Source organism: Sphaeramia orbicularis, chromosome 2 (genome assembly GCF_902148855.1).
Source record: "Sphaeramia orbicularis chromosome 2, fSphaOr1.1, whole genome shotgun sequence".
In the NCBI taxonomy this organism is placed as follows: Eukaryota; Metazoa; Chordata; class Actinopteri; order Kurtiformes; family Apogonidae; genus Sphaeramia; species Sphaeramia orbicularis.
In genome coordinates, this window is record NC_043958.1 from 17308565 (window position 1) to 17333824 (window position 25260).

At 37.7% G+C, this 25260-nt stretch overlaps 2 protein-coding genes across 4 annotated transcripts in view; both read right to left on the reverse strand.

Moving 5' to 3' along the window:
- Positions 1-14391, reverse strand: part of mgat5 (alpha-1,6-mannosylglycoprotein 6-beta-N-acetylglucosaminyltransferase) — a 95976-nt gene extending 81585 nt beyond the window's left edge. The window contains exons 1-2 of one of the 2 annotated variants that reach the window (XM_030156451.1): positions 14238-14391; positions 13576-13663 (exon numbers count right to left, since the gene is read on the reverse strand). The gene's annotated coding sequence lies outside the window, so the exon portion shown is untranslated. The remainder of the gene's footprint in view (positions 1-13575; positions 13664-14237) is intronic. The other variant, XM_030156444.1, reaches the window with a different exon arrangement.
- A 2726-nt stretch (positions 14392-17117) lies between these two features.
- Positions 17118-25260, reverse strand: part of clic5a (chloride intracellular channel 5a) — a 12857-nt gene continuing 4714 nt past the window's right edge. The window contains exons 1-6 of one of the 2 annotated variants that reach the window (XM_030156822.1): positions 23688-23911; positions 22274-22383; positions 20653-20778; positions 20471-20577; positions 18806-18981; positions 17118-18723 (exon numbers count right to left, since the gene is read on the reverse strand). In XM_030156822.1, the coding sequence (XP_030012682.1) occupies positions 18559-18723; positions 18806-18981; positions 20471-20577; positions 20653-20778; positions 22274-22383; positions 23688-23744 (741 nt within the window). In that variant the 5' untranslated portion in view covers positions 23745-23911 and the 3' untranslated portion in view covers positions 17118-18558. Of the gene's footprint in view, positions 18724-18805; positions 18982-20470; positions 20578-20652; positions 20779-22273; positions 22384-23687; positions 23912-25260 lie in introns of those variants that run through there. The other variant, XM_030156815.1, reaches the window with a different exon arrangement.

The window sequence follows — 25260 nt, forward strand, 5'->3', positions numbered from 1 at the left end:
TGTAGCAGCATATGGCTGCTGAAACATGGTGCAGACAGATAGCAGCACAGACCCAGGTTGCCTGTTACTTTAAGCAGAGCAGCCAGTCCGTAACTGCAGCAGACCACAACGCACAGAGGCACACTGTATCTCGATTGGATGTCATTGTGTGTGAGCTCCTGCAGTATGCATGCAGAATGGTGACACACCAACCGTGCTGATTTGACTTGATGGTAGAGGGTGAATGAAGCCTTATAGTCCGGAAGAGCATGGTTTGTGAGTCTTAAAAGTAGTAAAAACCTCCCCTCCCCTTGACAATTATGCAAAAATTCAGAATGTTCTTATGATCGTCTGACTGTCTAGTATCAAACTTACAGCATTACTAGTTTCTACTGACAACTAAAACTAATAAAAGAAATTCATGATCTTTGTTTAGTGCTACTTTGACTCACCAAGACATTTTAGGATTGATGGGCTATATGGAATTTATGCAAGAAGGTTTATAGTTCCCCTGAAATATAAACATTTGGAGAGCCAGCAATTTGTCTTCCTCACTGTCATGTAAGAGCACAAACTGAATTTTAAACATACAGAAAAAAACTACTTGCATCTGTATACATTCAAATTTTTGCCATTTCAGTATTGATATATCTATGTATTTGCATATATTACTGTGAGAAAAAAAAGGACGTAACCATAGGCAGTACACTGTACCAAGTTTAACTCCACCCTTATTTATTACCAGTTACTATTCTGTACCTTAAGTAGCAGTAAATAGTAAGTGACTGATTCCTTTCCTGACATTGCAGCTCTTATCTGATGAGACTTTAATATTTTATTGCTGCAACAGATTCTGAAACCCTTTATTTTTTCTATTAGGTTTTTATCATTTGCAGCATTTTTAAATATTCACTGTTGTCAACTACAACCTCCTGTAACTGTGTTCAGTGTGCTATGTATGAATCTAATACTGTCATTCATTTGCTGTTGTTGCACATCAGTGATGTAATAAACAAGGACCAGATGTATCATTAATTTATATGCTTGCCTAAATGAATGCACAGCCTACCTAACCACCCTTCATCTTCTTAATTAAGGCATGGACATTAATATAAACAATAAAGAATTGAAATCATCTAGGCTATCGTTTCATTTTAACATTATTTCACACCTCATTTATGTTGTGTCACAAAAACGGCTCTTTATGGCAATTTGTTCATGATTTGCGCAACCCTGAGACCTTCTACACAGCACAGATGAAGGCTTGTACCTGACAAAGGGGCTTCTGCTGTCACAAGGCTGGTGTGGGGAAAATCTGACACAGAGAGCAAAACTGTACTTTGCAAATTATACCGTAGCACAAACCTATTTTACTACCTTAGCAAAAATCATGTTAAACAGTAGAGTTACAGTCTATTATTTTTGCTCGCTACCACAATTCAAAGAGGTCTATTGTTTAAGAGTACTAGGTGTTTGGTTTTGATCATTTTGACTATATTCACATTCATGTTGTTTGCAACTACTGAAAAGCATCTTGAAAAGCATTTTAAATTCTGTTGCATGCTTGGTTCAGTGTTTGCACAAAAGTTCTGACGTAAATATAAAGAATTACATTATAGTTTTGAAGTATAAATTATAATGAAGAAAGAAATAAGAGAAGAGATAGGCCTTCCCATGTGTTAATTTTAACCACTTGATATATAGATAACATTCAATTTTGCACCTATTAATTTGCCGATGTAATGTACAAAATTTTTGCTCAGTGTGAGCTAGCGTGGGCTTCATACAGTGTCTATCCAGCAACAAACTACAATAGGTTATTAATGGAATGTGAACTGTTATGTGCCATTATCATGCTTGCGATCTTAATTGCAGATTGAACATAACCGTGCCAGAGACAAGAGATTTAGCCAAGACCATAGAACTTTTGGCAATAATGCAGTAAATGTTAACCCTGCAGCACAAGCTGTTAAATAGTTCAGCGACTCTTACTGACAACCTCAAGGCAATCTACGCTCAGCTAAATAAATGATTTCTGGCTTTTAGGCATTAAGCAACAAACGATCTTTCCAGCACGCAATCAAGCCAAAAACACAACAACTATGAGTTAGATGTTTTCTCATCTGCATTCAACCTCTGTAGTTGTAAATGAGGCTAAGTGTGAGGAGGGGATTTCTGCAGCCTTGCTTTTGAACTGCATCTTTTTCATGCTCTTTCAAAGAAGCTCTAACCAGGTCAGGACCACTGCCTTGTCAATTGGATGAACATTTTGTGACCATTGTACTGGCTTGAAAATAAACCATGAAAACACTTCACTTGGCTAACTACATTTTCATTATTTGTGATATATTAAGCAGAACATCCACAATTTCATAATTTTCTTGAGTTCGCACAATGAAGTATGCTGATTTGACTGTATAAAATCATCAGCACAAGAAACACAAAAGCCACAGATACAAAAGCCTCCTTTCACCTTATGTACATCAGCTACATAAATAGGTCAGAGACAGCTGCAAGCAGCTTCCAACTGGACTGGAATCTAACAGCAGGTTATGACACACCATTACTGTTCAGTCATTTAAGACAGAGACATGTTTGTGTCCTGTGGCGATTTTTAAAAATCATCTGTCAATTCATTGTCAAACATGGCAATCGTAATTCCTGCAAAAGAAATAAAATGCCAATTTCTGCTTCCTTTTTCTTACTAAAATTTGCTTTGTGATGTGTGCAAAACAAGGCTTTCTGAGCACACACACAAATCTCTGCACTGCACTGTGAATTCATGAGACAAGCCTTTGGCAGTAGCGCTGTGCAATCTGCAGTGCTGATAACATCGGATGTCTCTCATTGCTTGGGACTATGTCGGAGGAGGGCAGGAAAAGGCTGGCAGCATTCGTTGGTTGGGCGCCGACATGGATGGGAGGCTTTAGGGCTGTTTATCAAGAAGAAATGTTGCTACCCCGCGGTACATAACTGTAGGAAACAGAGGCCAAAACCTACACAGAGCATAGACTGCTGCAGGTTCTGAAAATACACATTGTCAATCAGAGCTGGAGCTTTTGTCTCCCCCCCAACCCCCCTGTCCATTTGTCTTATTTAGGGCTGAAAATGATCGTGCAGTAACACTTCTTTTGTTAGGACACTCTACAATCAGAGGCTGCATCCCATAATCTGTACAGAACAGGGCAATGCACCGATCCAACCCCCAGCAGAGCATATATGCCCTCACGGTTACCTTCTGCTTTCTAATTCAGGATCTTAATTTGTCTGGCAGGGAGCCCTCTGGCTCTCAGCAGCAACAGCCCTCTGAAACCCTGTGTGTTGACAGCCAGCTAAGGTTGCATAATATATGACACTTTGCAACTTGAGGAGATAATGTTATAACTTGATGAATAGTATTTTTATTGTTGAAAAAAGCACAAAGACAAAATAAAGCCTGAACATTGAAGAAGCAATGAAAATGCGAACAACAGAATCATTCAAGCTGGGGGAAGCCACTGTCCTCCCAAATCTGCTTTGATTGGCCAAATCAGATTTCTTTGTAATAGGCTGCATGGGCTTTTCACGGGAGGACAATACAATGTAATTCTGTAATTTAACTGTTCGGTGTATGACCCTGAAAAATTGGAGCAATTGCGTCTCTCAACAGTCCTGAATTATCATTGGTCCGGCATTTTTTTTTTTTTTGTTTGTATTAAATTCTTGTGTGTAGTCAAGGGTGAATCTTGAAAGCCCAATAGTTATGTGTAATGTCCTGACAAACAGCATGCAGGCAAATTGATATTTAAGAAAAGAATAAAAGGATAGTTGTTTTGGTGAATTTAAAAATATTTTTTCTCTTATTCTGAGACAGCCTCTGTCTAAGCATTTATATATTTAAAAAAAAAAACAAAAAAAACAAAAAACAGAGCCTCATTTTTTCCAATTTCCAGAGCTTACAAATACCTGTCCAGCTTATCAAATAGCTACAGGACTGCTGCAGGCAATAACTAATATGAATGTTCACACACAGTGGAATTCATCATGGGCACTCATTTTATTTTCCCTGTGTGTGGACATGTAAATAGATTATGATAATGCATGGATTTAGAGTAAACAATGATATTGCATCATTGTCAAAATAATCAGCTCTAACTTTAATATCTTTCTGGCTGAGTCCTAATCAGATAGCCGTTGCTCTTGTTCTGTCATATGCTGTAAAAACAGGCCAGATGGTTGAAAGAAGTACAAACTTTACATCTGTGATGGACGCTGAAAATAACTTCCTGTAACTTGTCGTTTGGGGAATACTGCATAAAGGTGAAGCAGGCTGTAGAGGGTCTACATTAATTCCAGTGCATTACTCCAGGTCTGAAAGAGAGAGCATTTCTTCTGAAAAGAACCTGCATTCGCTAAGAGCTTGCCGCATAACCACAGAAAGTAGTGGAATATGCTCTAGATGTAGCCTTGGCCATTAATTATGGATCAACTTTGAAAAAGTATCCATTTTTCTCCTGAATAAAAATAGGTCTTAGTACTTCTTGACTTCTCACATCCAGGTGACTCCATATTCTGTTGCCAACCACTGGCCTTATTTCCTAAAACCAGGTGTACAGACTTAGTCTAGATGCTCCTACAGTATGTTACCATTATTCTAAGCACCAAAAACATCTAAACAAATGAGGACAATGTGATTAATATGAGGATGCTGTAATGCCTAACTTTGTCTCTTGAGGCTGAACCAACCAAAAAAAAAAAAAAAAAAGGGTCTGACTGGGGGTTAATTACAAGTCTGGTTGCAGTGACTCTTCCAGAAAAGTGTAATTCCCTCCTTCCTGATAATGGTCATCTTCTTCCAGACTGGTTGACAGTGCAGCAGTGCAGCTAGCTCGCCTGTTGCCGGGCCAAACGAGACGTGATACTGATAATATGTCTCTGCTACCATGGAGACCGGTGTGACTCTGCATCTTAATGGACTCCTTCACATAAGCTCCTCCTCTTAATTATTCATTAGGCCCTCCAGAGAAACAGGCCCTGCTGCAACTTCACCACCTTATTGGTGTGAACCCGGCTCATAACAAGACATCAACAGCGTACCGCAGTCGGAGATGGGCTCTCCCAGCGGCTATGTTCACAAAGTTTATCTAAAAACTGAGGATACTTAGATCAATATTAATGTGTTCTTCAGTAAGTTAGTGATGGGCTCATAAAGTTATTCAGCAGCACAAATACAAGGACACACATAGAGCTGCACAATTAATTACATTGCAATTATATAATCACAAAAGCCTCCAATTTAACGGTCCAGTGTTGGTCTGGATTCATCGACAGTGAGCAAACTGAGTAAATATGATACATGAAAGATTTTTGTTTATTTATTTATGTTAGGTTTGTAAGTTTGAGTGGGAAAAAACTAAGTATTTAAATTAAATTAGAAATCGTTGCATTTTCTTTGATATCAAGACTCAAACTGCAATACTCTCCATAACAATAATAATTTATTTGTTTATTTATTTTTGCCCTTTTTTGCCTTTTTCTGCAGCCAAAAAAGCCCCACATTTGTAAAGAAACAAATAGTTTTGCTGCCAATTCCAATGAAAAACAAAATACTTATTTACATTATCCATACCTCCTGTAGATTTAGGTAAATAATGAGGAAGATGACACACAACAGCAACCATCTGAGAAACCACAATGGGAAAAACACCTGCACCATTTTCAGTAAATATCAACACATTTATTTAAATGAAGCCCAAAAAAACAACTCATCTCAAAATAAACATGAAAATTCCAGGTAGTCAGCTGGTAATTTTTTCAAGTATTCAAATCGAACACACAGCTTCACTTCCTCTCATTCCTTTACTTTCCACCTGTATCTATGAGGGATGTAAAACGTCTGAAACTGAGACTACTCGGTGATACATGTATCCATTGTCACAGGATGCAGTTCTGACACGCAAAAGTCCACTTTGACCCGCTACCAGCACTGCCAATTGGCTGTTAAAATTGCATTATTCTATTAAAAGATAGTCCAAGTTGTATGTCTTGTAAAAAATAAATAAAATCTGCCCATTCTACGGCCTTTAGGGAATTGTGATGCATGTCAATATTAAAAATAATTTCACAACTCCAGAAAGTCACAGCTTATGGTAAAACTGATGAAGTATCAAACTGAAAATACATAAATATAGAAGCTAAACATCCAAAAGTTGAGAAAGTGACGTCAGTCTAACTGTATCTCTCTCAATGATCTGTTCACTGACTATGTATCTGCTGCTTCAACATGAGCAGACATGATGATTTTCACCTCTTCATTCTTTTCCCTCTTGTTCACAAAGATTAAGGTAAAATTCATTATGTCATATGTGTGGGGAGAAATGCAACCCATTAAGCTATTTCACACAAAGACAGATGTTTCTTGAATTTCTTGGCTCATGTTATTATATAGAAACTGACAAACATTATATGTGTAAATGACAGCAATAATTAAAATAAGGAAAAAAAAAAAAAAGTTTAAACCACATTAGTTCTGAAGTAACATCCTATGGAGCAGACAGGAAATGAAGGGACTCGAGCAGGATAAAGTTTATTAATTTAATCTCCTTTCATGATGTTCTTGAAAGACCTAGTCTAATTCTTGATTATTACATAAACCCTTCAAGACACACAAAACTTCCAAATCAGTCAGAAGATTTTGATTTAAGCCTAACTTGTTGTTTCCTTCCATCCTTTATCTTTTAATTATTAGATCCTCAGTCAGAATGTGCAAGCCTTCAGTGTACTAGCACATTAAAAATCAACTTTTCTTCATTGGAACTGCTTAGTAACTCAGCCCGAACATATCACATCAACGATTAATTGTAGCTGGGGAAAATAAAAGTTAGCTTAATAATTGACTTAGTGATGATCGAATGATAAATGAACTGCTCAAGTACACAGTCGAATGATTTTCGTAGTTTTAGAAAGACTGAAACACAATTTAGGAAAGTTATTATTTAAAAAATGGTTGATTAAGTCCTAAACACTGTCTGACTACCAGAGCTATTGTATCATGCACCCTACATCAGGTGATTAGTCTCTGCATTTCCTTACTCTATTGCTGATTCATTGCTCAGCAACACATGTTGACTTTAAACCCCTGCACTTCACTATCTTGATCCAGCTCCACCCAGGAAGCCTAAATCTGATCAAGTGTGACCACCGGTGGCCACTCGGGGCCAGGTCACTCAGATCGACCATCATCCCTGGACAGCTTTAACAACCCTCGTGCTTGCAACGCTGGCGTTTTGCCCGCACTGTTGAGAATCACTGAACTCCTGACTGTCCTCGCAGAAGGAACCGCCTCAGCACTTTTCAAGGCGGAGGAAACAAAACATGCTGAATTTCACACCATGAACACAGAAAATCAAGTCAAGCAGGGGATGACCCGACAATCCCCCCCTCCACACTGTGGCGCTAGCTCACTTTAATACGTAGACTGGGCTGGTTGTTTTGTAATGACTGAAGTCTTCAATTTGCATTGCACTTCATAGTTGTCTACATTAAAGTATGACCTTAAAGCCAAAATACAAAGAGAACAAAGCATACAGGAGTGACTGTAGGAACTAAAAGGCTTTTCACAGTGTACATAAGATGAGTTATCATTTCCAGGAGAAAAGTGTGGCCAAAACCACAGTGACAGTAACACTGACGTCAGATGAACTTCACTTGACAGGAAACGTTAACCACAGTAAACATCTGAAAGGTCATCGGCTCATGATCTTGATAATTAAAGCACAAACAAGGCAAAATACTTCTACTCTAATCTATCAGTATCTATATCTATACGTCTATAAATCAAGCGCAGTTTTGTTTTTGGTGTTGTAACACACTCCGACAGGTATGGCTGTGACAATGGAAAGAGCCTTGACAGATTTAACCTGCCACAACATGTTGTACCAGCGACTGACACAAACGACAAGACCATTGTGAACATGACCAGCATGTTGAAAACCGAGCACGGTGACAGGGTGAGGTGGGGATTGCAGATGAGCGGCTGACAGTTACAAAAGAGTCAAAGTTCCACAGTGGCATTTCCCTTTTCCTGTCACAACCACAGACAAATGATGTTATTGGCACCATCTGGCTTTAACACTGATGAGCACTATACTGATAAGACATGATGGCATTACTCTATGGATTGAATGCAGCTTGTAAGGTTAATGAACTGCAGTGCACCCAGATAAATGCAAACATATCAACAATGCCTCTGACATAGGACACTGTAAAAAATACACATATGACTCATTGTCCTTTCATAGAGCTATTCCTGTCAGTGACAAGTTAATGCCAGAAAACAGGTTTCTCCAGGTTCTTTGGAATTAACAGGCTGACATTTACCATTGTTTATTAACAATGGGGGGAGGTAGCCTATATTTGAGCAAGGTAAATTTTTACTCACCCCTGTGCAACTTGCCTTATTAGCACTTATCATATAACAAATGCTATGTCTATGGTTGTGTATAGAAAGGGTTGTCAGTTAGGTCATCACAAATATTAGATGGTAATAATGGGGTCGCTTCATAAAACAATATGCAATATCGCCACAATGACTATACTACAGCTGCTTGCCATAATCTAGTCTAGGGCCATACGATATTGGAAAAAACTGACATTGCAATTTTTTTTAACCCTGCAATATATATTGCAATATGAAAAAAATACTCAGGAGGATATAATAGCTGTGTAGTGCCAATGTAAATGGTCAAACAAATTAGCTGTGTTACCTCTCGTTGTGGCAACAGGTGCAAGGCACTATCGACACAGAACATGTGTTTCAGTATTATCCTTATTGTAGCCAAAATAATTCTGTTTATGCACCACCACCACCAACAACTTACAGTATAATACTATGGGGGTATGGGGCTGTGCGGCTGTGCGGACCGTGCCGACCTTGGAGGTGAAAGTGAAACTTAATGTTCATTCATCTTTTCCCTACCTCCTGAAGCTTTGCAAACTTTCATTTGAGGGGGCAGGATGTGGTGCTGTGCCATGGCAAATCCTTACCAGCAGACACGCTGCGTTGTTACCACCGACTCACTTTATGTGCAGGGGCTTGGTCTACTTCAGCAAACTGATTGAGAATGAATGTGACTGGTGGATCGCTGCGCGCCAAGTGTGTGCCAGGTACCTTTAGATGAGAACATGTTGAGTTCATTTGCCTTCAACATTGCAGGACCTGTGATGTGACAATTGCGCATACGTACATCACGATGACGATGCTCAAACGACATATTGTGCAGCTCTAGTCTATCATAATCTAATCTAATCTAATAATCGCTTAGTTTCACATGGAATTGAAAATATTTGTAGACCTCTGTAACATTAAATGCCTGTTACATTACTACATAGTTGGGTGGTTGTATCCAGCGACAACTGAACAACACATCACACAAAGTCTACAGGCTATTCTGTGGACTAATTTAGCATTTCAGTGCAGTAAAGTATCATGACTAACTTCAGACTTGTGGACAGTCCTTATAAAGTGCCATTTAAGAGAGAATGTGTCAGGTCTTGTTATGGCACTCCTGCAACATTTTTCAGAAACTTTGCAAGCAAACACCCGAGTCAGGACAACTGAAATACTCACTTGACATCAAACTCCACCTAAATTTTCTCTCAAGTAACCTATTAGAGAAATGAAAAGAAAACAAAACAGTGAATTCCTTAGCAATTTCAATTATCAATGTGGCATTTTATTAGGCCCAGGACATTAATCCATAGGGTTACATCTAGGTTTCAGGCTGTTACACGAAATAACAGCCTGACTGTTAGTAATCATGACACATCTATAACGAAGTATACAGTGCATACTGTGCAATAGGCAAAATGTGTCAGTAGTAGAATTGTAGAATAAGGGCAAAAGACTTTTATCTTTTTTTCAATATTAGAGATGATTTACGAATCGATCATTTTCTGGCTAACTGAATACAAACTATGAAAAAAATGCACTTTCAATAGTCAAACTATATCAGACATATTACTGGAGAAGCACAATCAGAATTAATATATTGCCAGAATGAAATAGGTTGCATCTACAATTTTTGTTGAGCAAGAAAGCACAAGAGAGGAATAATCCTGATTTTGTGATTGAAGGATTTTTTTTTTTTGATTTTCAGTAAGTGAAACCTTGATTAATCAAATTATTAATTCCATACACTGCCCAGCCTGAGTCAGTACAGATTTGGCAACAGCATTACTACTGTGAGAGCTATTCTTTACAATGTCTGCTATATATTCTGTCAGACCATGTAGCAAATCAGAGCTGCTTTCCTCTCTGATCTTGCCAATCCTGCTCCCTCACAAGGTAACATGATTTGGGCAGCAGGATAAAGTAAAACTATACAGAGAAGAAGGAACCAACCAACCCTGAAGCAGAAAAAAACAACATCCATTGTGTAGACATTTTCGTCTCAGAAAATATCAGTAATGCAGCCAATAGATGCCTGACACTCAAAATAAAAGAAAACATGATGAATTACATTATGGTTATTACATGTCATGTCTTCACTGACTTCACAGAACAATTATTGTATCATGATATATACCATTAATGTGATATACAACATCAGAATGCCCACACCAACATCCTATCGGTAAATTTTCCTTGACTCTGAGATAATTACAAGGCCATACGGTAAAGATCTGATAATGTCATAATCTGTCATAATAGTAATGACAGTGTCTCTTAATATAGAACCAATAGTTCCACATGTGAAGCACAAGTGTGTGAGGTGAGGCTAAGAAGAATTATAATGTAAAAATCAATTTTACATTATAATTTTTCTTCATACCTACTCTGATATTAATGCTGCAAATTGTGTCACCTTAAGGATAGATGACTGTAAAAATGCTGCTGTTTTGATGTGTATGCCCCTTGTGCACTTTTAATTTTACTTCCATTGCTCTGTGCTCACAGGTGAACTTGAAGCTTGTTGGAATCATTTATTCACACACCCATCCTATTCAGCAGATATGAGATCTATACAGGTGAAAGTCACCACGATTGCCACTCTTTCATGGTTAGACATGAAACAGAATCAACTGATGCAAATCCTGATTCCTTGACCTAAATGCAAGGTCCTAAACCAAACCATCCCAACCTGTTTTATGAAAAAACAAATGACAAAAAAATTACTTGTCACTCTTTGCTCTTTATAATAAAGGCTATGATGTCCAAAAGAATATATTTAAACAGAGATATTCAATGTTAATAGGCATTTTCAATATGTATAGTAGCTATGCGATTGGGTTCAGTACTCAGCTGTACTGAGAACAGAATGAACATGTATAGAATGAACCAGCAGTAGAGGTGGCTCCATATCCTTAAAAAATAAAACCATTCAATGTGATTTATTTAAGAAGTTTCCCCTCTTTCATCCAGTGAATCTCTGATATTCAGGGTGAGGACCTGATGGAGAAAAACTTAAACCTTTATGTCATTCAATACATTTACATGCACAAAATATTCTACCTTTATTCTGAGAAAAACTAAATTCCTAAAACCTGATAACGTGAACCAGCAAAGATGTTTCCGTTGCTAAGCATGCAACATTAAAAAAAGCGTATTCCACTGGTAGATGTTTCCCCTCTATGATCTCCCTCTTTTGTTTAGTCATACATTTTCTGGAAAAGGCCACTTTTCAATATTTGCTAATATCAATAAACCTGTTTATATCCACTGTCATAATGTTTAACAGTATGTGTGTTTCAGCTTCAACTGCAGAAACATAGCCTCATTTTAGGAGCAAATATCTACAAAAGAGGATCTGTGTTTTTACTCCAGCACAGCATAAACACAGACCGCATGTCGCAACTTGCAGTAAAATGCACAAATTATATTTATTTTCAGATACATATCCAAACAAAATCCTCATAAGACCAGAATAATATCGGCATATCTAACATCTTAATAAGTAAATGCTACTTTCTGAAAAAGGCTAAACTAAACACGCTGTTAAAAACTGTCAAATTCAGAATACTATCATCTGTCAGATTGGGAATAATAGGAAAATATTAGTGTGCATGTAAACATACTCAAAGCCTCTTCCTTTTTCTTAGTGCCTGCTCCTGCCATAAAACCAGCTATTTGATGTTAACTTAATAAATGCATTACAAATAAAGCTTTCTAAACGTGAAGCCCAAACAGAGCTGTGCCAATGCACACCATTTACCGGTACTCCAACTGTAAAACTGTGTTATTCAAAATGGGAAAAAGCACTTTTAGAGTGGAAAACTGGATGCTTATGTGAGGTGAGACTGTCCGTCGCAAGTGCAGCACAGTGCAATTCAATAGGTGGTTTTCTACTTAACTGATATCTTAATTCTATTCCGACCCTAACATTAAATAACACAGAAAATCACATCAGTAACTGTAGAAATAGAGCAATTATTGGCTTAGTGATCAGTAATCAGATCCACCACACAAATAAGAACAGACAGGTGTGTGTCCGTTGAGTGTGTGTGTGTGGGTTAAAGACAGCAAGAACAGGAGCCCTTTAATCACAGAAAGGCCAAGTGTTCCACTTCCCTGCATGGCATCCATCACCACAGCCCAGTTCTCCCCCGATCCCTTCATCTTCAATTCCTCTTTCCTCATCCCTTCACTGCCTCTGCTGGCTCGCCACCCAAACCCACCACCAATGCACCCCTACACCCTCCACAGCCTCCAACGATTTCTTGCCAGTGAAGCATGCCACCGAAGCAAAGCTCCTTTTCCTCAGGATTTATAATCCCAAGGGCTCCGGCAAAAAGGCGGCTGAAAGAGCTCTTTATAAAGCCAGGGGCAGTCGGTGGATCACCTCTGGATGGTCACTACACTCAGCGTTAGTTCGCAGCCTACAGTTGAGGATCATTAGAAGGACACAGAAAATATATGCGGGGTCACAGTGACAAAGATTATAGATATACATTAACATCCTGCTAATACAGAAAATGTTATCATGATCGGTTTATACACGGCTTAGATCACCTCAACTGCAGATGGTGATGACACAAGATAGAGTTTATTTTGAGACTGGTGCAAACTGAAAATCACTCTGCAATGTTGAAGCGCTTAAGCTGTAAATTGTGGAATAGTATTCAGCTATAGCCTTAGTATTACAAAGATCAAGCATCTCATTTTTGTTATAAGCGTGTTACTAACTAATTTCACTTTTAAGATCTAGACACCTCTGTTGTGCAACCAGCCCTGGACAGCTCAAATGCAACTGCCTTTAAAATTATATAGTTACAGACAGGTTACTAGGCATTTGCTTTCAATTTCAACCTTGTCCCATATCAAAACAGGTGTTGCATGGACATGTTTCCCTGCCAAAATGCAGAACTTGATCATACTCAGCACGACTTAACATGATTAACTTACACCTTATCTGGGTCTGTATCAATTAAAGGCGACACCCGGAGTAGGACTAAGGTCTCTTATTGTTGAGTATAAATGTTTCAGTGCCATTTTACAACGTGGTGCCTGTTAAAATGTCACTATAGTTGAGCCTACAGTGGAAGAAGTTAAAAGAAACAGAGTCAGCCAAGGCGAAGGTCGTCTGTCTGATACACTGACGAGTGCAGCTGTATTATTACCTCATTTCTCAGTAGATATTACATGCATAACACAAAGTGGGCACTTTTGATGGCAGCTGGGGACAATAGCTGCGAGCTGGAGCTTTATCTAAAAAATAAAGAAATACAATAACGAACCTCTTTCAGTGAGTGAGAGTTAAATGCTATTGCTTAACAACCTGTTCGAGACACGTTCCTGATTCAGTGATGCTACTCGACAAAAGACAGCCAGGAGGCTTCATAAGCATGGCTATATGAGTCTGTAGGAGTCTTTCATTTCTTTTATAAGCTAGCCGAAGCTACCGTGTAATAACAATGGGACCCCCTGCTCCTTCAGCTGCGGCTCATTAAGGTCTTCATTCCCTTCATGTCCGTATAAATCAGCTAGCTTTATTCACGTTAGCTATCACCAACCGTTGGGTTAAAATAGCTAGCCACCTTGAATACAAGCTATCACTGCCCGTTGCTAAGAACATTAGCTTTGTTTAGAGGCTTGAGACGACTGCTAGCTGCCTCCCTGTCGACCACCACACATTTCACAACAAAACACGCACCGCCGCAATGACAAGTCGCCCACTCCGGTCCCGAGCAGCGAAACACTGCGTCTCTTCTTCCACGGAACACCGCAACAATAGAGCGTTAAAGAAGCACCGGGGCGGCTAACACAGCGGACCGTGGCTTACCTCTGTTGAATTCTTCCCCCGGTAGCCCAAAATGAAGAAAGTGCAGGTGATAAACTCTTATTATCCAGGCGGAGACGTCGTTGTGTTGAGCAGACTGGAAAGATGAGATTCCAGGCGGAGTGCACGAGCCCCTCTGTTCGCTCTGCCCACTTCCACAGAGCCGGGGACCGTCTGCATGTTCACACGGCGCAAAAAAAACGTAAAAACATAATTTATTCATGACCAGGAAATACTGTACAGTCACTTCAATATTTCATTATTTTATTTTATTTTATTCTGAGTGGTGATCGGTTTAGGTTTTCATTTCATCACATGCATTTTATTTATTTATTTATTTTTCTCAGCAGGCATTGAATAATCATCAGGTGAAAAAACATTTACACACATACTTGAAAAGGACCAGGATGAAGAAAATCTTATATTTCCTGCCCCCTTCTAAATAATAATAGCCTTAATGGTTAGGTATACACAACTAGCTATAAAGTCATACTGTATAAAGTCAGACAAACCAAACAAAATACATCCAAAGATAATATAAAAAGTTATCATGATATTTGTAATTTTGTATGAGGTGGAGGTACATTCTATGAAGGAGAATCAGGGCATACTGAAGATTAAACAAGTATGTCATATTTCAATAATAAAGTCAGAATATTTCAAGAAAAATCTCATAATGCATCAGGAAAAATGTTAAAATATTACGGAAATAAAGTCGTAAAAAAAAAAATGTTCGCAAAAAAGTACAAATATCACAAGAAAAAAAGTGAGAATGTTACAATAATAGCATAGTTTTTTGAGAACATATCTGTAATAACACACCAATATAGTTGTATTATTTTGACAGAAAAAAGTCTTAAATATTGATATTAATATTAATATTACAGTAATAAAATAATGTATTATATGTTTCACATATTAGAAAATACACAGACCTTTGGAGTCACCGTAGATAAAGATGGAAAGATATTTACAAGTCATCTGGTAATCTTATTTATTTATTCTCTTTTATTATTTAGTCATCATTTACTTAGAAATATATGTCGTCTCCTGTATTACACGACTGTCCACAGTTTGGGAGTGGCTCTAGACACTGTAATCTACTGAGTCATTACATTCCATAGCATGCAAACTATGTTTCTTTAATCTCCTGTTGTAGTGTAATGTTTCCAGAAAATGACAAAGGTGTCAGCTGAGCTTCACTGTGAATCATACTGTGAATTATTTCGAGCTCGTCACAGCTGGGTGGGGATATGTCTTTTTCTCCTGTCTCCAAAAGACAGAGAAACAACCTGTTTTTCTTGTACATTCTCAAAGACATGAAAGGTCTTTAAGTACACAGACAAAGTGCACAAGAGCACAGTTAGTAAAAAACACAGTCAGAAAAATGTACAGTACACTGAACTAGTATGGTGATATTCAGATAGTTAGTAGGATTAAAGTATAAAATGTTTGTGCACTGCCACCACTTTGATCAAGACTTACCTTGGAGAGAAGACTGAATGCATGTCATTTCATATCATATCATATCATATCATATCATATCATATCATATCATATCATATCATATCATATCATATCATATCATATCATATCACTACTTTAATCTCAATGTAGTTCACAAATCTTTTACCATACCCAAAGCTTATTTTTTTTAGCCTCTATGATCTTATTTACATTGCCTTATGGAATTTGTGGAGCTATTTTTGCTGTAAATGATCTCACTTTCTACTTCTATAGCATAAAGCAAACTGTACCACTGACATTTATCTCATCTTGCTCTGAAATAGCTTTTAAAGTGTACTGAATTCTAAATTTATCTGAGCCTATAATAAACCTAAAAAATACACAGTCGATGTTCTTAATCTTATTAACACTCCTATGATGACTGCCATTGTATGCTGTAATCACTTCTTACCAACCGTGACTCATTCATGCCAAAATGGTGTTTTTTCTGCATTTTTCAAACTACACAGATTTGGTGGTTTTAGTGTCTATTGTATTTCAGGTTTGACAATCTGCAAGAAAATCAGCAAACAAGTCAACAAGAAAAAATCCCCTCAAAGGCATTTTGAAATCCATTTTTCCTGCTCATGTCACTGAAATGTAGCAGCTGCCTCTGAGACAAATATGAAGCTCTGATCATTTTAGTGATAATCTTAGCCATAACGTCATTGCTTCTTCAATATTTTAGTGCTTTTCTGTGATATAAAAGTCTTGTAACATGTATAACCAATAGACATCTCTAAATGTAAGTGGCTCATGGCTTTGTGATTTCATTTACATTGTCAGTTTTGGGTTTCTTGGTGCCATTACCGTATTTATTTAGTGGGTGTAAATGTGAACAGTGCAAATAAGAATAGAAACTAAAAAGGTTGGTCCCTAACTTTTCCTCCTCTTTTACATAAAAAAAAAAAAAACCTTGCCTTTGCTGCCATCTGTTGGCAACTGACAATAAAAACTGCTAGGATAGAGGAAATAACACATCCCTCGATTTTATGAAGAATTATTTCACAGGGGAAAAAAAAAAATGCATGGTGGAGTTTGAGAAATCGGAAATTTTTATGCCCATTCTGTCTTTGAATAACTGCTTTGTTATTAGTCATGGTCAGTACACCTGGAAGAGAGGATTCTGATAATACCAACACCTATTTTACAAACTGGAACTCTTCACACTAGAGGCAACACCACAGTTTGTTTCATTAATCATAGAAAAAAAGATAAATAAGGGGGAAAAAGAGGCCATTGCAGAGGCTGAACCTTCCATGAGGACTGAAAGAAATGAATACGAAAAGAGGAAGAACTAGTAAAGTACTTAGCGGCGTATTCAGAGGGGACACTTTGCAGTGGAAAAGAATGACTCTCATTTTCAGTTTGTGAGAAAATAGATTTATTATTCAAATAAGCGACATATACACAGTGGGCTCATGGTTCTAATCATCAGACAGAATGTGAATAAAGTTGAGCTCCAATCATTTGCAGACATATTATATTATTATCACACAGCTCTGTGGAGGAGGACAATCCCCATCCATTATTTACTTTTCACATCTATATTATATTCAAACATATATAATTTACTTTATAGACATCTGGAGCTGAAGGCAAAGGAGGTTTTAATTCCCAGTAAGGCACTCGTGATTACAATGACATCCATTATTATCAGTGTATGTGAAATCACATAAAAACATCACATTTAGGGTAAACTTTATCAGTGTCCATTGTCTTTCCTGTTATTGCATTTTTTATAAATACAAAGGCTGATTGATATAATTATATAAACAGTTTTAATCTGAGATATACTGTGTGCACAAAGCCTTTTCAGCTAAGGCTCACAGTGCAACACAATGAATAGGCTGTTAACTGTTATGTGTGATTGTAAAAGTACAGAAACTGCATTTTCAGTTTGATTAGCAATCTCAAAAAAGAAACCAATCCACACATTCTAGTATACGGCAATACCTGAAATTAAAGTGTTGTTGCTCTCATGAGGAAAAGAAAGAGGACATCGCTTATCCAAAATATAGAAATGGAAATACAGAAAAGGTAAAATCTGAAACGGTCCAATAAAAGACACATTACTTTGGCTGAGACACATACTTATCACTATCATTTACGTTACTTTTGCAGTTTGGAATATAGTTAAGAAATCACATGCAATCCACGTGAGAAATATGAAAGCGTGATTCTACAAAGTTTTTCCTATTATTTTAAGAATTAGGTGCAGGATGTTAGCATTTTTGCAAAGAAGCATCTAAGGAAGCATTAATTTCTCTCCCACTCTGGTCCAAAGAGTTATCACATTAGCCCAAACAGATAATGTTTTTAATTCTTGAAGTAAGCTTTTGAGTCAACAAGGCTGTATATTATTTGTATAACTAAAATTGCATGTTGACCTCGTCATCATTTCTTTGGGTTAGGGTTATGTCTGTTGTTATTTTTATCAAATAGCAACAGACATAACAGCACCTAAGACCCTCATAAACCTAGACAAAACCCTGTTCTACCACCTCTAATTGCAAATGTCTTTAAGAAACAAGAAAAAGTAGAAGCAATATTATAATCACTATAAACAAAGAAAACCAGCCTCTTTAAGTCTCTCTATTGCCAATCATCACAGCCACAGCTCCATCTTCTTAAGTTGTTTCTTTACATCACCACATTACTGTGCGTCATTAACTTATTTCAGCACATTAATGTTAAAAATGTCAGACCTTTTGAAAATACTGTATATAATGGGAATCATTGAAATGATTTATTATATTTCTGAATGGAGAGAGAGCAGAGGAAGTTGTGGCTGTGACTGTGGTAGTGATAAATGATTTCATTTTCCCAGCCTCTTGGCTACATCCTTATAAGCCAGCTCGATCTCCACATCAGCTGCACACGTGTTGGTGAACTCATCACGGGTGTAGGCGTTGCTAAGGTAACGCCACACCCCTCTGAATTCAGACGGAATATCATAGTTCCTGTATTTCTTTGCAACCACCTGGAAAGAACACATCATACTGCTGTTACGACTGAATTTATACGTTAAAAGGAATAAAATAAATGAAGTCAAAGCAGGTTACCTTGACAACGTGCAGTTTGGGAAGCAGGTTGCAGTCCGCCAGAGTCAGTTCATCTCCATCCAAGTATTTACGGTTGGATTCACCACCTTGGCGCCCGGTCTTGTCTTCATCAGGAAGTGGACTGATTAGATACTCATCCAGCTTAGACAGAGCCTTGTTCAGACTCTTCTCTAGAGCTTAAGCACACAAACAAAACACTTCTTAACAATTACACACAGGATTAAACTGAAATAAAAGAAATGTATTATCTATATTCTCCAGTTATTCTCACTTGCTCTGGTGCATCTTTGGGATTATCTTTAATACCTATGCATTTATTTAAACAATTCATACATATAGAACAACGCAATAGTCAGTAAATTGCTAAAAATCCTAAGTTTATGTGTCATGGTTTGTCAGTGGACATGTCAGGACCAACATAATTTAGTCAAAATGCCAATCCATCTGACTCAGTATTTTCTGATGTACACTATGGCTATGGCTTGGACATGGAGATTGAAAAATCATAACTCTTTACTTTATCTCTAAGCATATATCATCACATTACACCATAATGTGTCACTGTGATACAGAAAAGATATAAAGACAGGACCAAGTTACAGCACTGCACTGCAGCAAGGAAAGGAAAATACAAAATGAGACAAATAAACATAAGAAACAGCCCTTAGCACAACTGTAGCCTATGTGGAGCGCTATACGGGGAATTAGAGTGCATTGTTTCTACAAATCCTATCTGTCGTGTTACTGATTCTTATCCATATCACAGCGGATATATTCTCTTGTTGAAATTCACATCAGAGCAACTCATCGATTCAGAGAGATTACAAAAAAGAAGAAGAAAATAAAAGAAAAATGTTGTGCATGCACAAGAGAATGTGTGTAACACATTTTGATCAGCATAAGCCAGTGGTTCCCAACCATTTTTGGCTTATGATCCCATTTTAACAGCACAAATTTCTGGCGACCCCAAACTTTCCAAAAGGAGACATTTTTTTGCTAAAATTAATTTGTTTTTGATCATGTAATAGTTTGCTATATTATGTTGCAAATAAACGTTAATTTTAGATGACATTTAGTCTATATAATGTATACTATTATGGACGAAGGCAGAAAAGCCAGGTGTGGATTCCTGCACAAAGTGAGAATTTTATTTTCCTTGGTCAGGATATGTACAGTCAGACCAGCTTGGACTTACAAGGCTGACAATTAATACTGAACAAACAAGAACTGAAACTGTGAATTATGAAAGAGCTGCAGCATCTTAAACTGACCACAATGAACATTTGAAAGATAAACAGTACCACAGTGCTTCAGTTTCAGCTTCAGAGTTTGTCATGGCTTTTATGTAATGTGATTGTCTCTGTCAACTCACCACATATTTTTCCTTAGTAAGTTTTTTTTTTTTTTTTAATCAATTACTAGAAATTTAAGGTGACCCCATTTGAATTCCAGGTGACCCCATGTGGGGTCCCAACCCCAAGGTTGAAAAACACTGGCATAAGCAGTTGATAATGTAGGAAATGGGAGACAACGATACATATTTGCAATTTCTTCATAAGAATGTCTAGATTAGGGTGAAGTTGGACAAGAAGTTTTTGAGAATTGAGAAAACACATCAAAGTAACAGAGAAAAACTGTAAATGCTTCTGAACAGAGCATGCCCACCTCGATGTTTATCCGGCCTTGTGTTTTTGACGTAAGCCGAGAACTTGGCAAAAATATCATTTCCTGCTGTGTTGGATTCACGGTTCTTTGCAGCAAGTTTGGGATACCTGGAGGAATAGGATGTTACTCACAATCTTTCCTGATTTTAGCTTTTTGTTTCTGCACTTGTGTGTGAGACCTACTTCGGGGGAGCCAGCATTTCTTCCAGATACTCCTCTATTTTGTTGACGTCAGTGAGAACCTCCCCCTGAAAGGTGAGGAAGGGTGGGTGTGTCCCTGGAGCCAGGTTGTGAAGGTCAGCTGGTTTTCTGTTTAGAGTACAACAATTTTACAAGCAGCGGTGTGATGATTAATTATTTAATTATCAGCAATAACACTAGAGCTACTAAGAGATCAAAGTTTCTGTAGCTATATTATTACTGTGTCCTTTAGCTCCGTGTCTTTGTCAGGTTTCAAAAACAAAACTGGGACTAATCATGGTGGTGAAGTAATACCTTAAATGAGTTAAATGCCTGCAACAAAACAAGTTAGCAATAACTTTTTGCTAAAATGTGCTGCTTTGCGAGTTGTTTGTTCAAGGCATTATACTGTAACAAAGCTGTGCATGCAGTGTGCACACCTTCATAAAAAATTTTAATGTCACACAATTACAGTAAATAAATGAATTACCCTATTGCAATTATGTCTTTTTATCTCCTGTCATTGTGACTGCCTCTTATTCTGAGTGTTAGATGCAATATAAAAAGAGGGAAAAGTCCACTTAAGCTAATCTATTTTAAGAATGTGAATGATCCTGTAAATGATATTATCAGTGTGTAAAAAGTCAAAGACCTTTTAAGAGTAAAATTGTCTTGGAACTGTGTAATTAGCATTTGTGTACACCCCCACGTCCAAAAAAGTTGTGACATTACATAAAGTGCTTTAACCTACGTTTGTGGCGAACTGTGTTCAGAGAACAAAGATAATGATTTCAGTGATTTCTATTACAGGATCATGCTTGGTTTTAACCCGTAAAGACCCAAACATCCACTGGTGTCCATAGTCATCTACTGATCTGAACGGTTTAATACCTGTTGATCCATTAATCCTATCATCATATTGGTCTGTATGTAGAACCTGAACTAAAATGATTTTGACATCCTTGATTATTAATATCTTCAGTGGCCAAATTGGAGCCTTTGGCAGGCTGTTTTTGGTCCATGGGCCGTATGTTTGACACCCCTGCTCTATAGGATGCTCTTTATATACCAAATCCTGTTACAGACCTTATGAGATCTAATTAAATCTAATCTAATTAATCTATTTAGTTGCAAAATGTTCGTCAAGCTATTTCTTTTTAGCACCACACTCACTTTTCCAGCCCTTTATTGCCTCCGTCCCAACTTTTTTGAGATGTGTTGATGCCATTAATTACAAAATGTGCTTTTTTTAAATTAAAATGGTACATATTCTCAGTAAAACAGTTTATATGTAAATAAAATATGAATTTTGCTAGTCATTGCACTCAAAACACCACAACTTTTTCGGGGGAATTAGGGTTGTAAAAGGGTTACTTGGGCACTAATTAAAAAAGAAGCATAAAAGCGTGATATGAAGTCACTGCAGACAAATTGGAATGACAGATCTCTGAGATTTGACCAAAAATATACCGTTATTTTGTAAACATGTTACTGTGCAAACCCCTGTTAGCCTAATTCAAATGCAATCATTTGGTAACAGTGCCAGATAAATACTTAATGTGAATTTCCACATGTCCTTGTCTTCCAAAGTGTTTTAACAGTAACACTATGATGCTATTATCACCTCTTGAGGTCAACGGTGGTGACATTGAAGACTACTCCTTTCAGCCAGAGGATCATGAAGAGGCGTTGAGAGAATGGACAGTTTCCGATGCTCTCACCATCACTCCCAGCCTGCACACACACACACACACACACACACACACACACACACACACACACACACACACACACACACACACACACACACACACACACACAAAGTAGTTCAGAGCAAAAGTGTCAGGTTTGCTCCTAGTTGACACACATACATACTGACCTGTACATGTAAACAAACTGGTACATGCTGATTTGCACACAGCGTACTCACTCTCAATAAATCCACTGATCACACACACACACGCACACACACACACACCATATGTGAGGGTTTGCCAGTAATACATTCGGAATGATATAGTATATATACCTGTTTGTGCCACTCACATTTATATTTGGAGGATAATCATATACAGTAGGAGGATGTGTGTTAATACAAATGGGTGTGCTTGCGCAAAGTTGCAACAGGACACTGTAATGAGACACCAAGTCCAACATGAATAATCCACGCTGCTTCCATTAGCCGCTTCACTGCCCATTTGGACTTCTGGTTTCTGCATACTGTAACAGGGTGTATCAGCTATAGAAATCACATAACTTACTGTGCTTGGCATCTCAAACTTGCTCTTAAAGTACTTGAAATATATTACTAAGCTGCCTCTCATCACCTAATTTAAGGACCCCACAACTCATTTCCTGGTGTTACTGAATCTGTGTTGATAACAAGGGGAAGAATCTCAACCTACTTGGCAAATTTACATTTTACACGTCAGATGTAGCATCAAATTTAAGGTCATTCTCAACCCTTTTTCTTCATAAATTTAGTTATTTTCTTTCCGAGTGAGGCCATGCGTGAGATTGAGGAGTTTAAAATCTGAAATTCACATGGTATTAATTCTTATATTCATGTTATAAAACATGAGATCACTGATGTTGCAAAAGTATGATGTTCCCCAAAAAAATTTGGAAAAAAAAGCACACATCCCTGTCAAAGTGTACACTATCATAACCTCAGATCATTCAAAACTTCTACTCTCAATATTGAAAAGACTCCAGTAATAATTCAGTAGGGGAGAGAAAGAGAGAGATTGTGTATGCACGTGGGTGTCAGGTTAACACACGGAAAATCAGCACGCAACAACAACAACATGGCATGCACACGCTTAAAGGAGCCACCCCTCCAAAATATGCACACACACATACCCCCGATTATGCTACATATTCCACAGTGTGACACTCAAATCACAAGCAGAATAAGCACATCATGTAAGACTGAGACCCGGGAATTTTTATGTAATTTAAAGGTGAGAATAAAACTGATCTGGTGTCAGCATGTGCTCTGATAACCACAAACAAAACACACATCATAAAGTGCCCACCTTGACAAATAACTCGATATCAGGGTCCTTGTCGTCCTCTGCTGCAGTATCCATCATTGTTAAAAAAAAAGAGACGCTTTGTTTGTGTGATGTGTTTCCCCAAGTGTGTAGATGGATGTGTGTAAGTGTGCAACGTGTCTCAGTTTACAGCAGATTCTACTCCAGGTCTATTTTGTGAAGTCCGTTTGGTCCCATAGCAGCTCTGTCAGTGTGTCAGCTGAGGACGGACACCAACGAGTGTGTGTGAAGAGGAGAGAGTGAGGCAAAGGGAGAGAGAGAGAGAGAGAGAGAGAGAGAGAGAGGTAGAGTGTTTGTGTCAGGGGTTCAACTTGTACCCGTGGCCTTAGCAGTGGGGCGTGACAGTGTCGAAAATAACCCCGGGGTGGGGTGAGGAGGGGTATCAGTGGAAGCACCAGGAGGGAAAGGACAGACCCAGTCACCACACCTCCCAACTGATTGACGACACAATCGGGTGACTTTGAATCATCGAGAGTCATCGTCTCCTCCATGGGTGCCATGCTCTGATCTCTTCCTCAGTGTCAGAGTAGTTGCACCCACTGGCCTCTACTAGTAACTGATATCAAACACTTTAGAAAGTTTAGTGAGGTTTCAGCTTCTCACTGGAGTCAAATTTTGGCTTTGGCAATTTGCATTTCCTAAGTGTTGTTCTTATACTGATTCTCAGTTGCTTTGGCACAATTCTCAAATGATAATGAAAATTTAGAAAACATCCTGCACCATCCTCCAGATGAATGGACACCTGTTTACACCAAAGTTGAACTTCTTATTTTTTCTTTCAAGAAACAGCAAATGTTTTAGCAAATTTATGCACATTACTAAGTACGACTGGCTACCATCTGCAAATTTGCCAAGTAAATAAAAGTGGCTGATTCAACCTGATTATGATGCTTTGCAGTTGATTCATTCATGATAAAGATAGAAAAAATGAGACTCAAATGTGAATAAATAGAAAACATTTCCAGGATCTACTGTAATATACATTCTGACTTTGCATGATTCCAAGAGAACTTTTTTTTTTAACAATGATTTTGTATTGAGATATTAACCCATAAAGACTTTTGTGTTAGTTCCCAAATTAATTTTTCTCTCTATTTCACCATTCTGAAGTGATTTATCACTATTTATTATAATATTATCTTCTCCATTTTGCTTTTTTTCCGTGAAAATCAGGTATTTTCCATTTACTTTACTGATAATGTACTTTAACCCATAAAGACCCAAACATCCACTGACGACCAAAAGCATCTACTGGTCTAAACTGTTGATCCATCATGTAAATATTCGGTGTAAAATGCAGTTTGTCATCTTTTCATGGTCAACATATATGACCCATTTGGTCATTCAGAAGTTCCATAGTTACCATGGAAACAAAGCCATCTTCTACAACATTGATTCACCAGTAAAACCCAGGGAGTTTGAGCAATGACAGTGGATGGACACACTTGGTTTATGTCCAGTTAATGATATATTTTACTGAAAAAGTCACTTTTTGGTTAGTGTTTTCTGTTTCGATACAATAACCTTTGACTTTGGCTTTTGTGAACATCTTCAT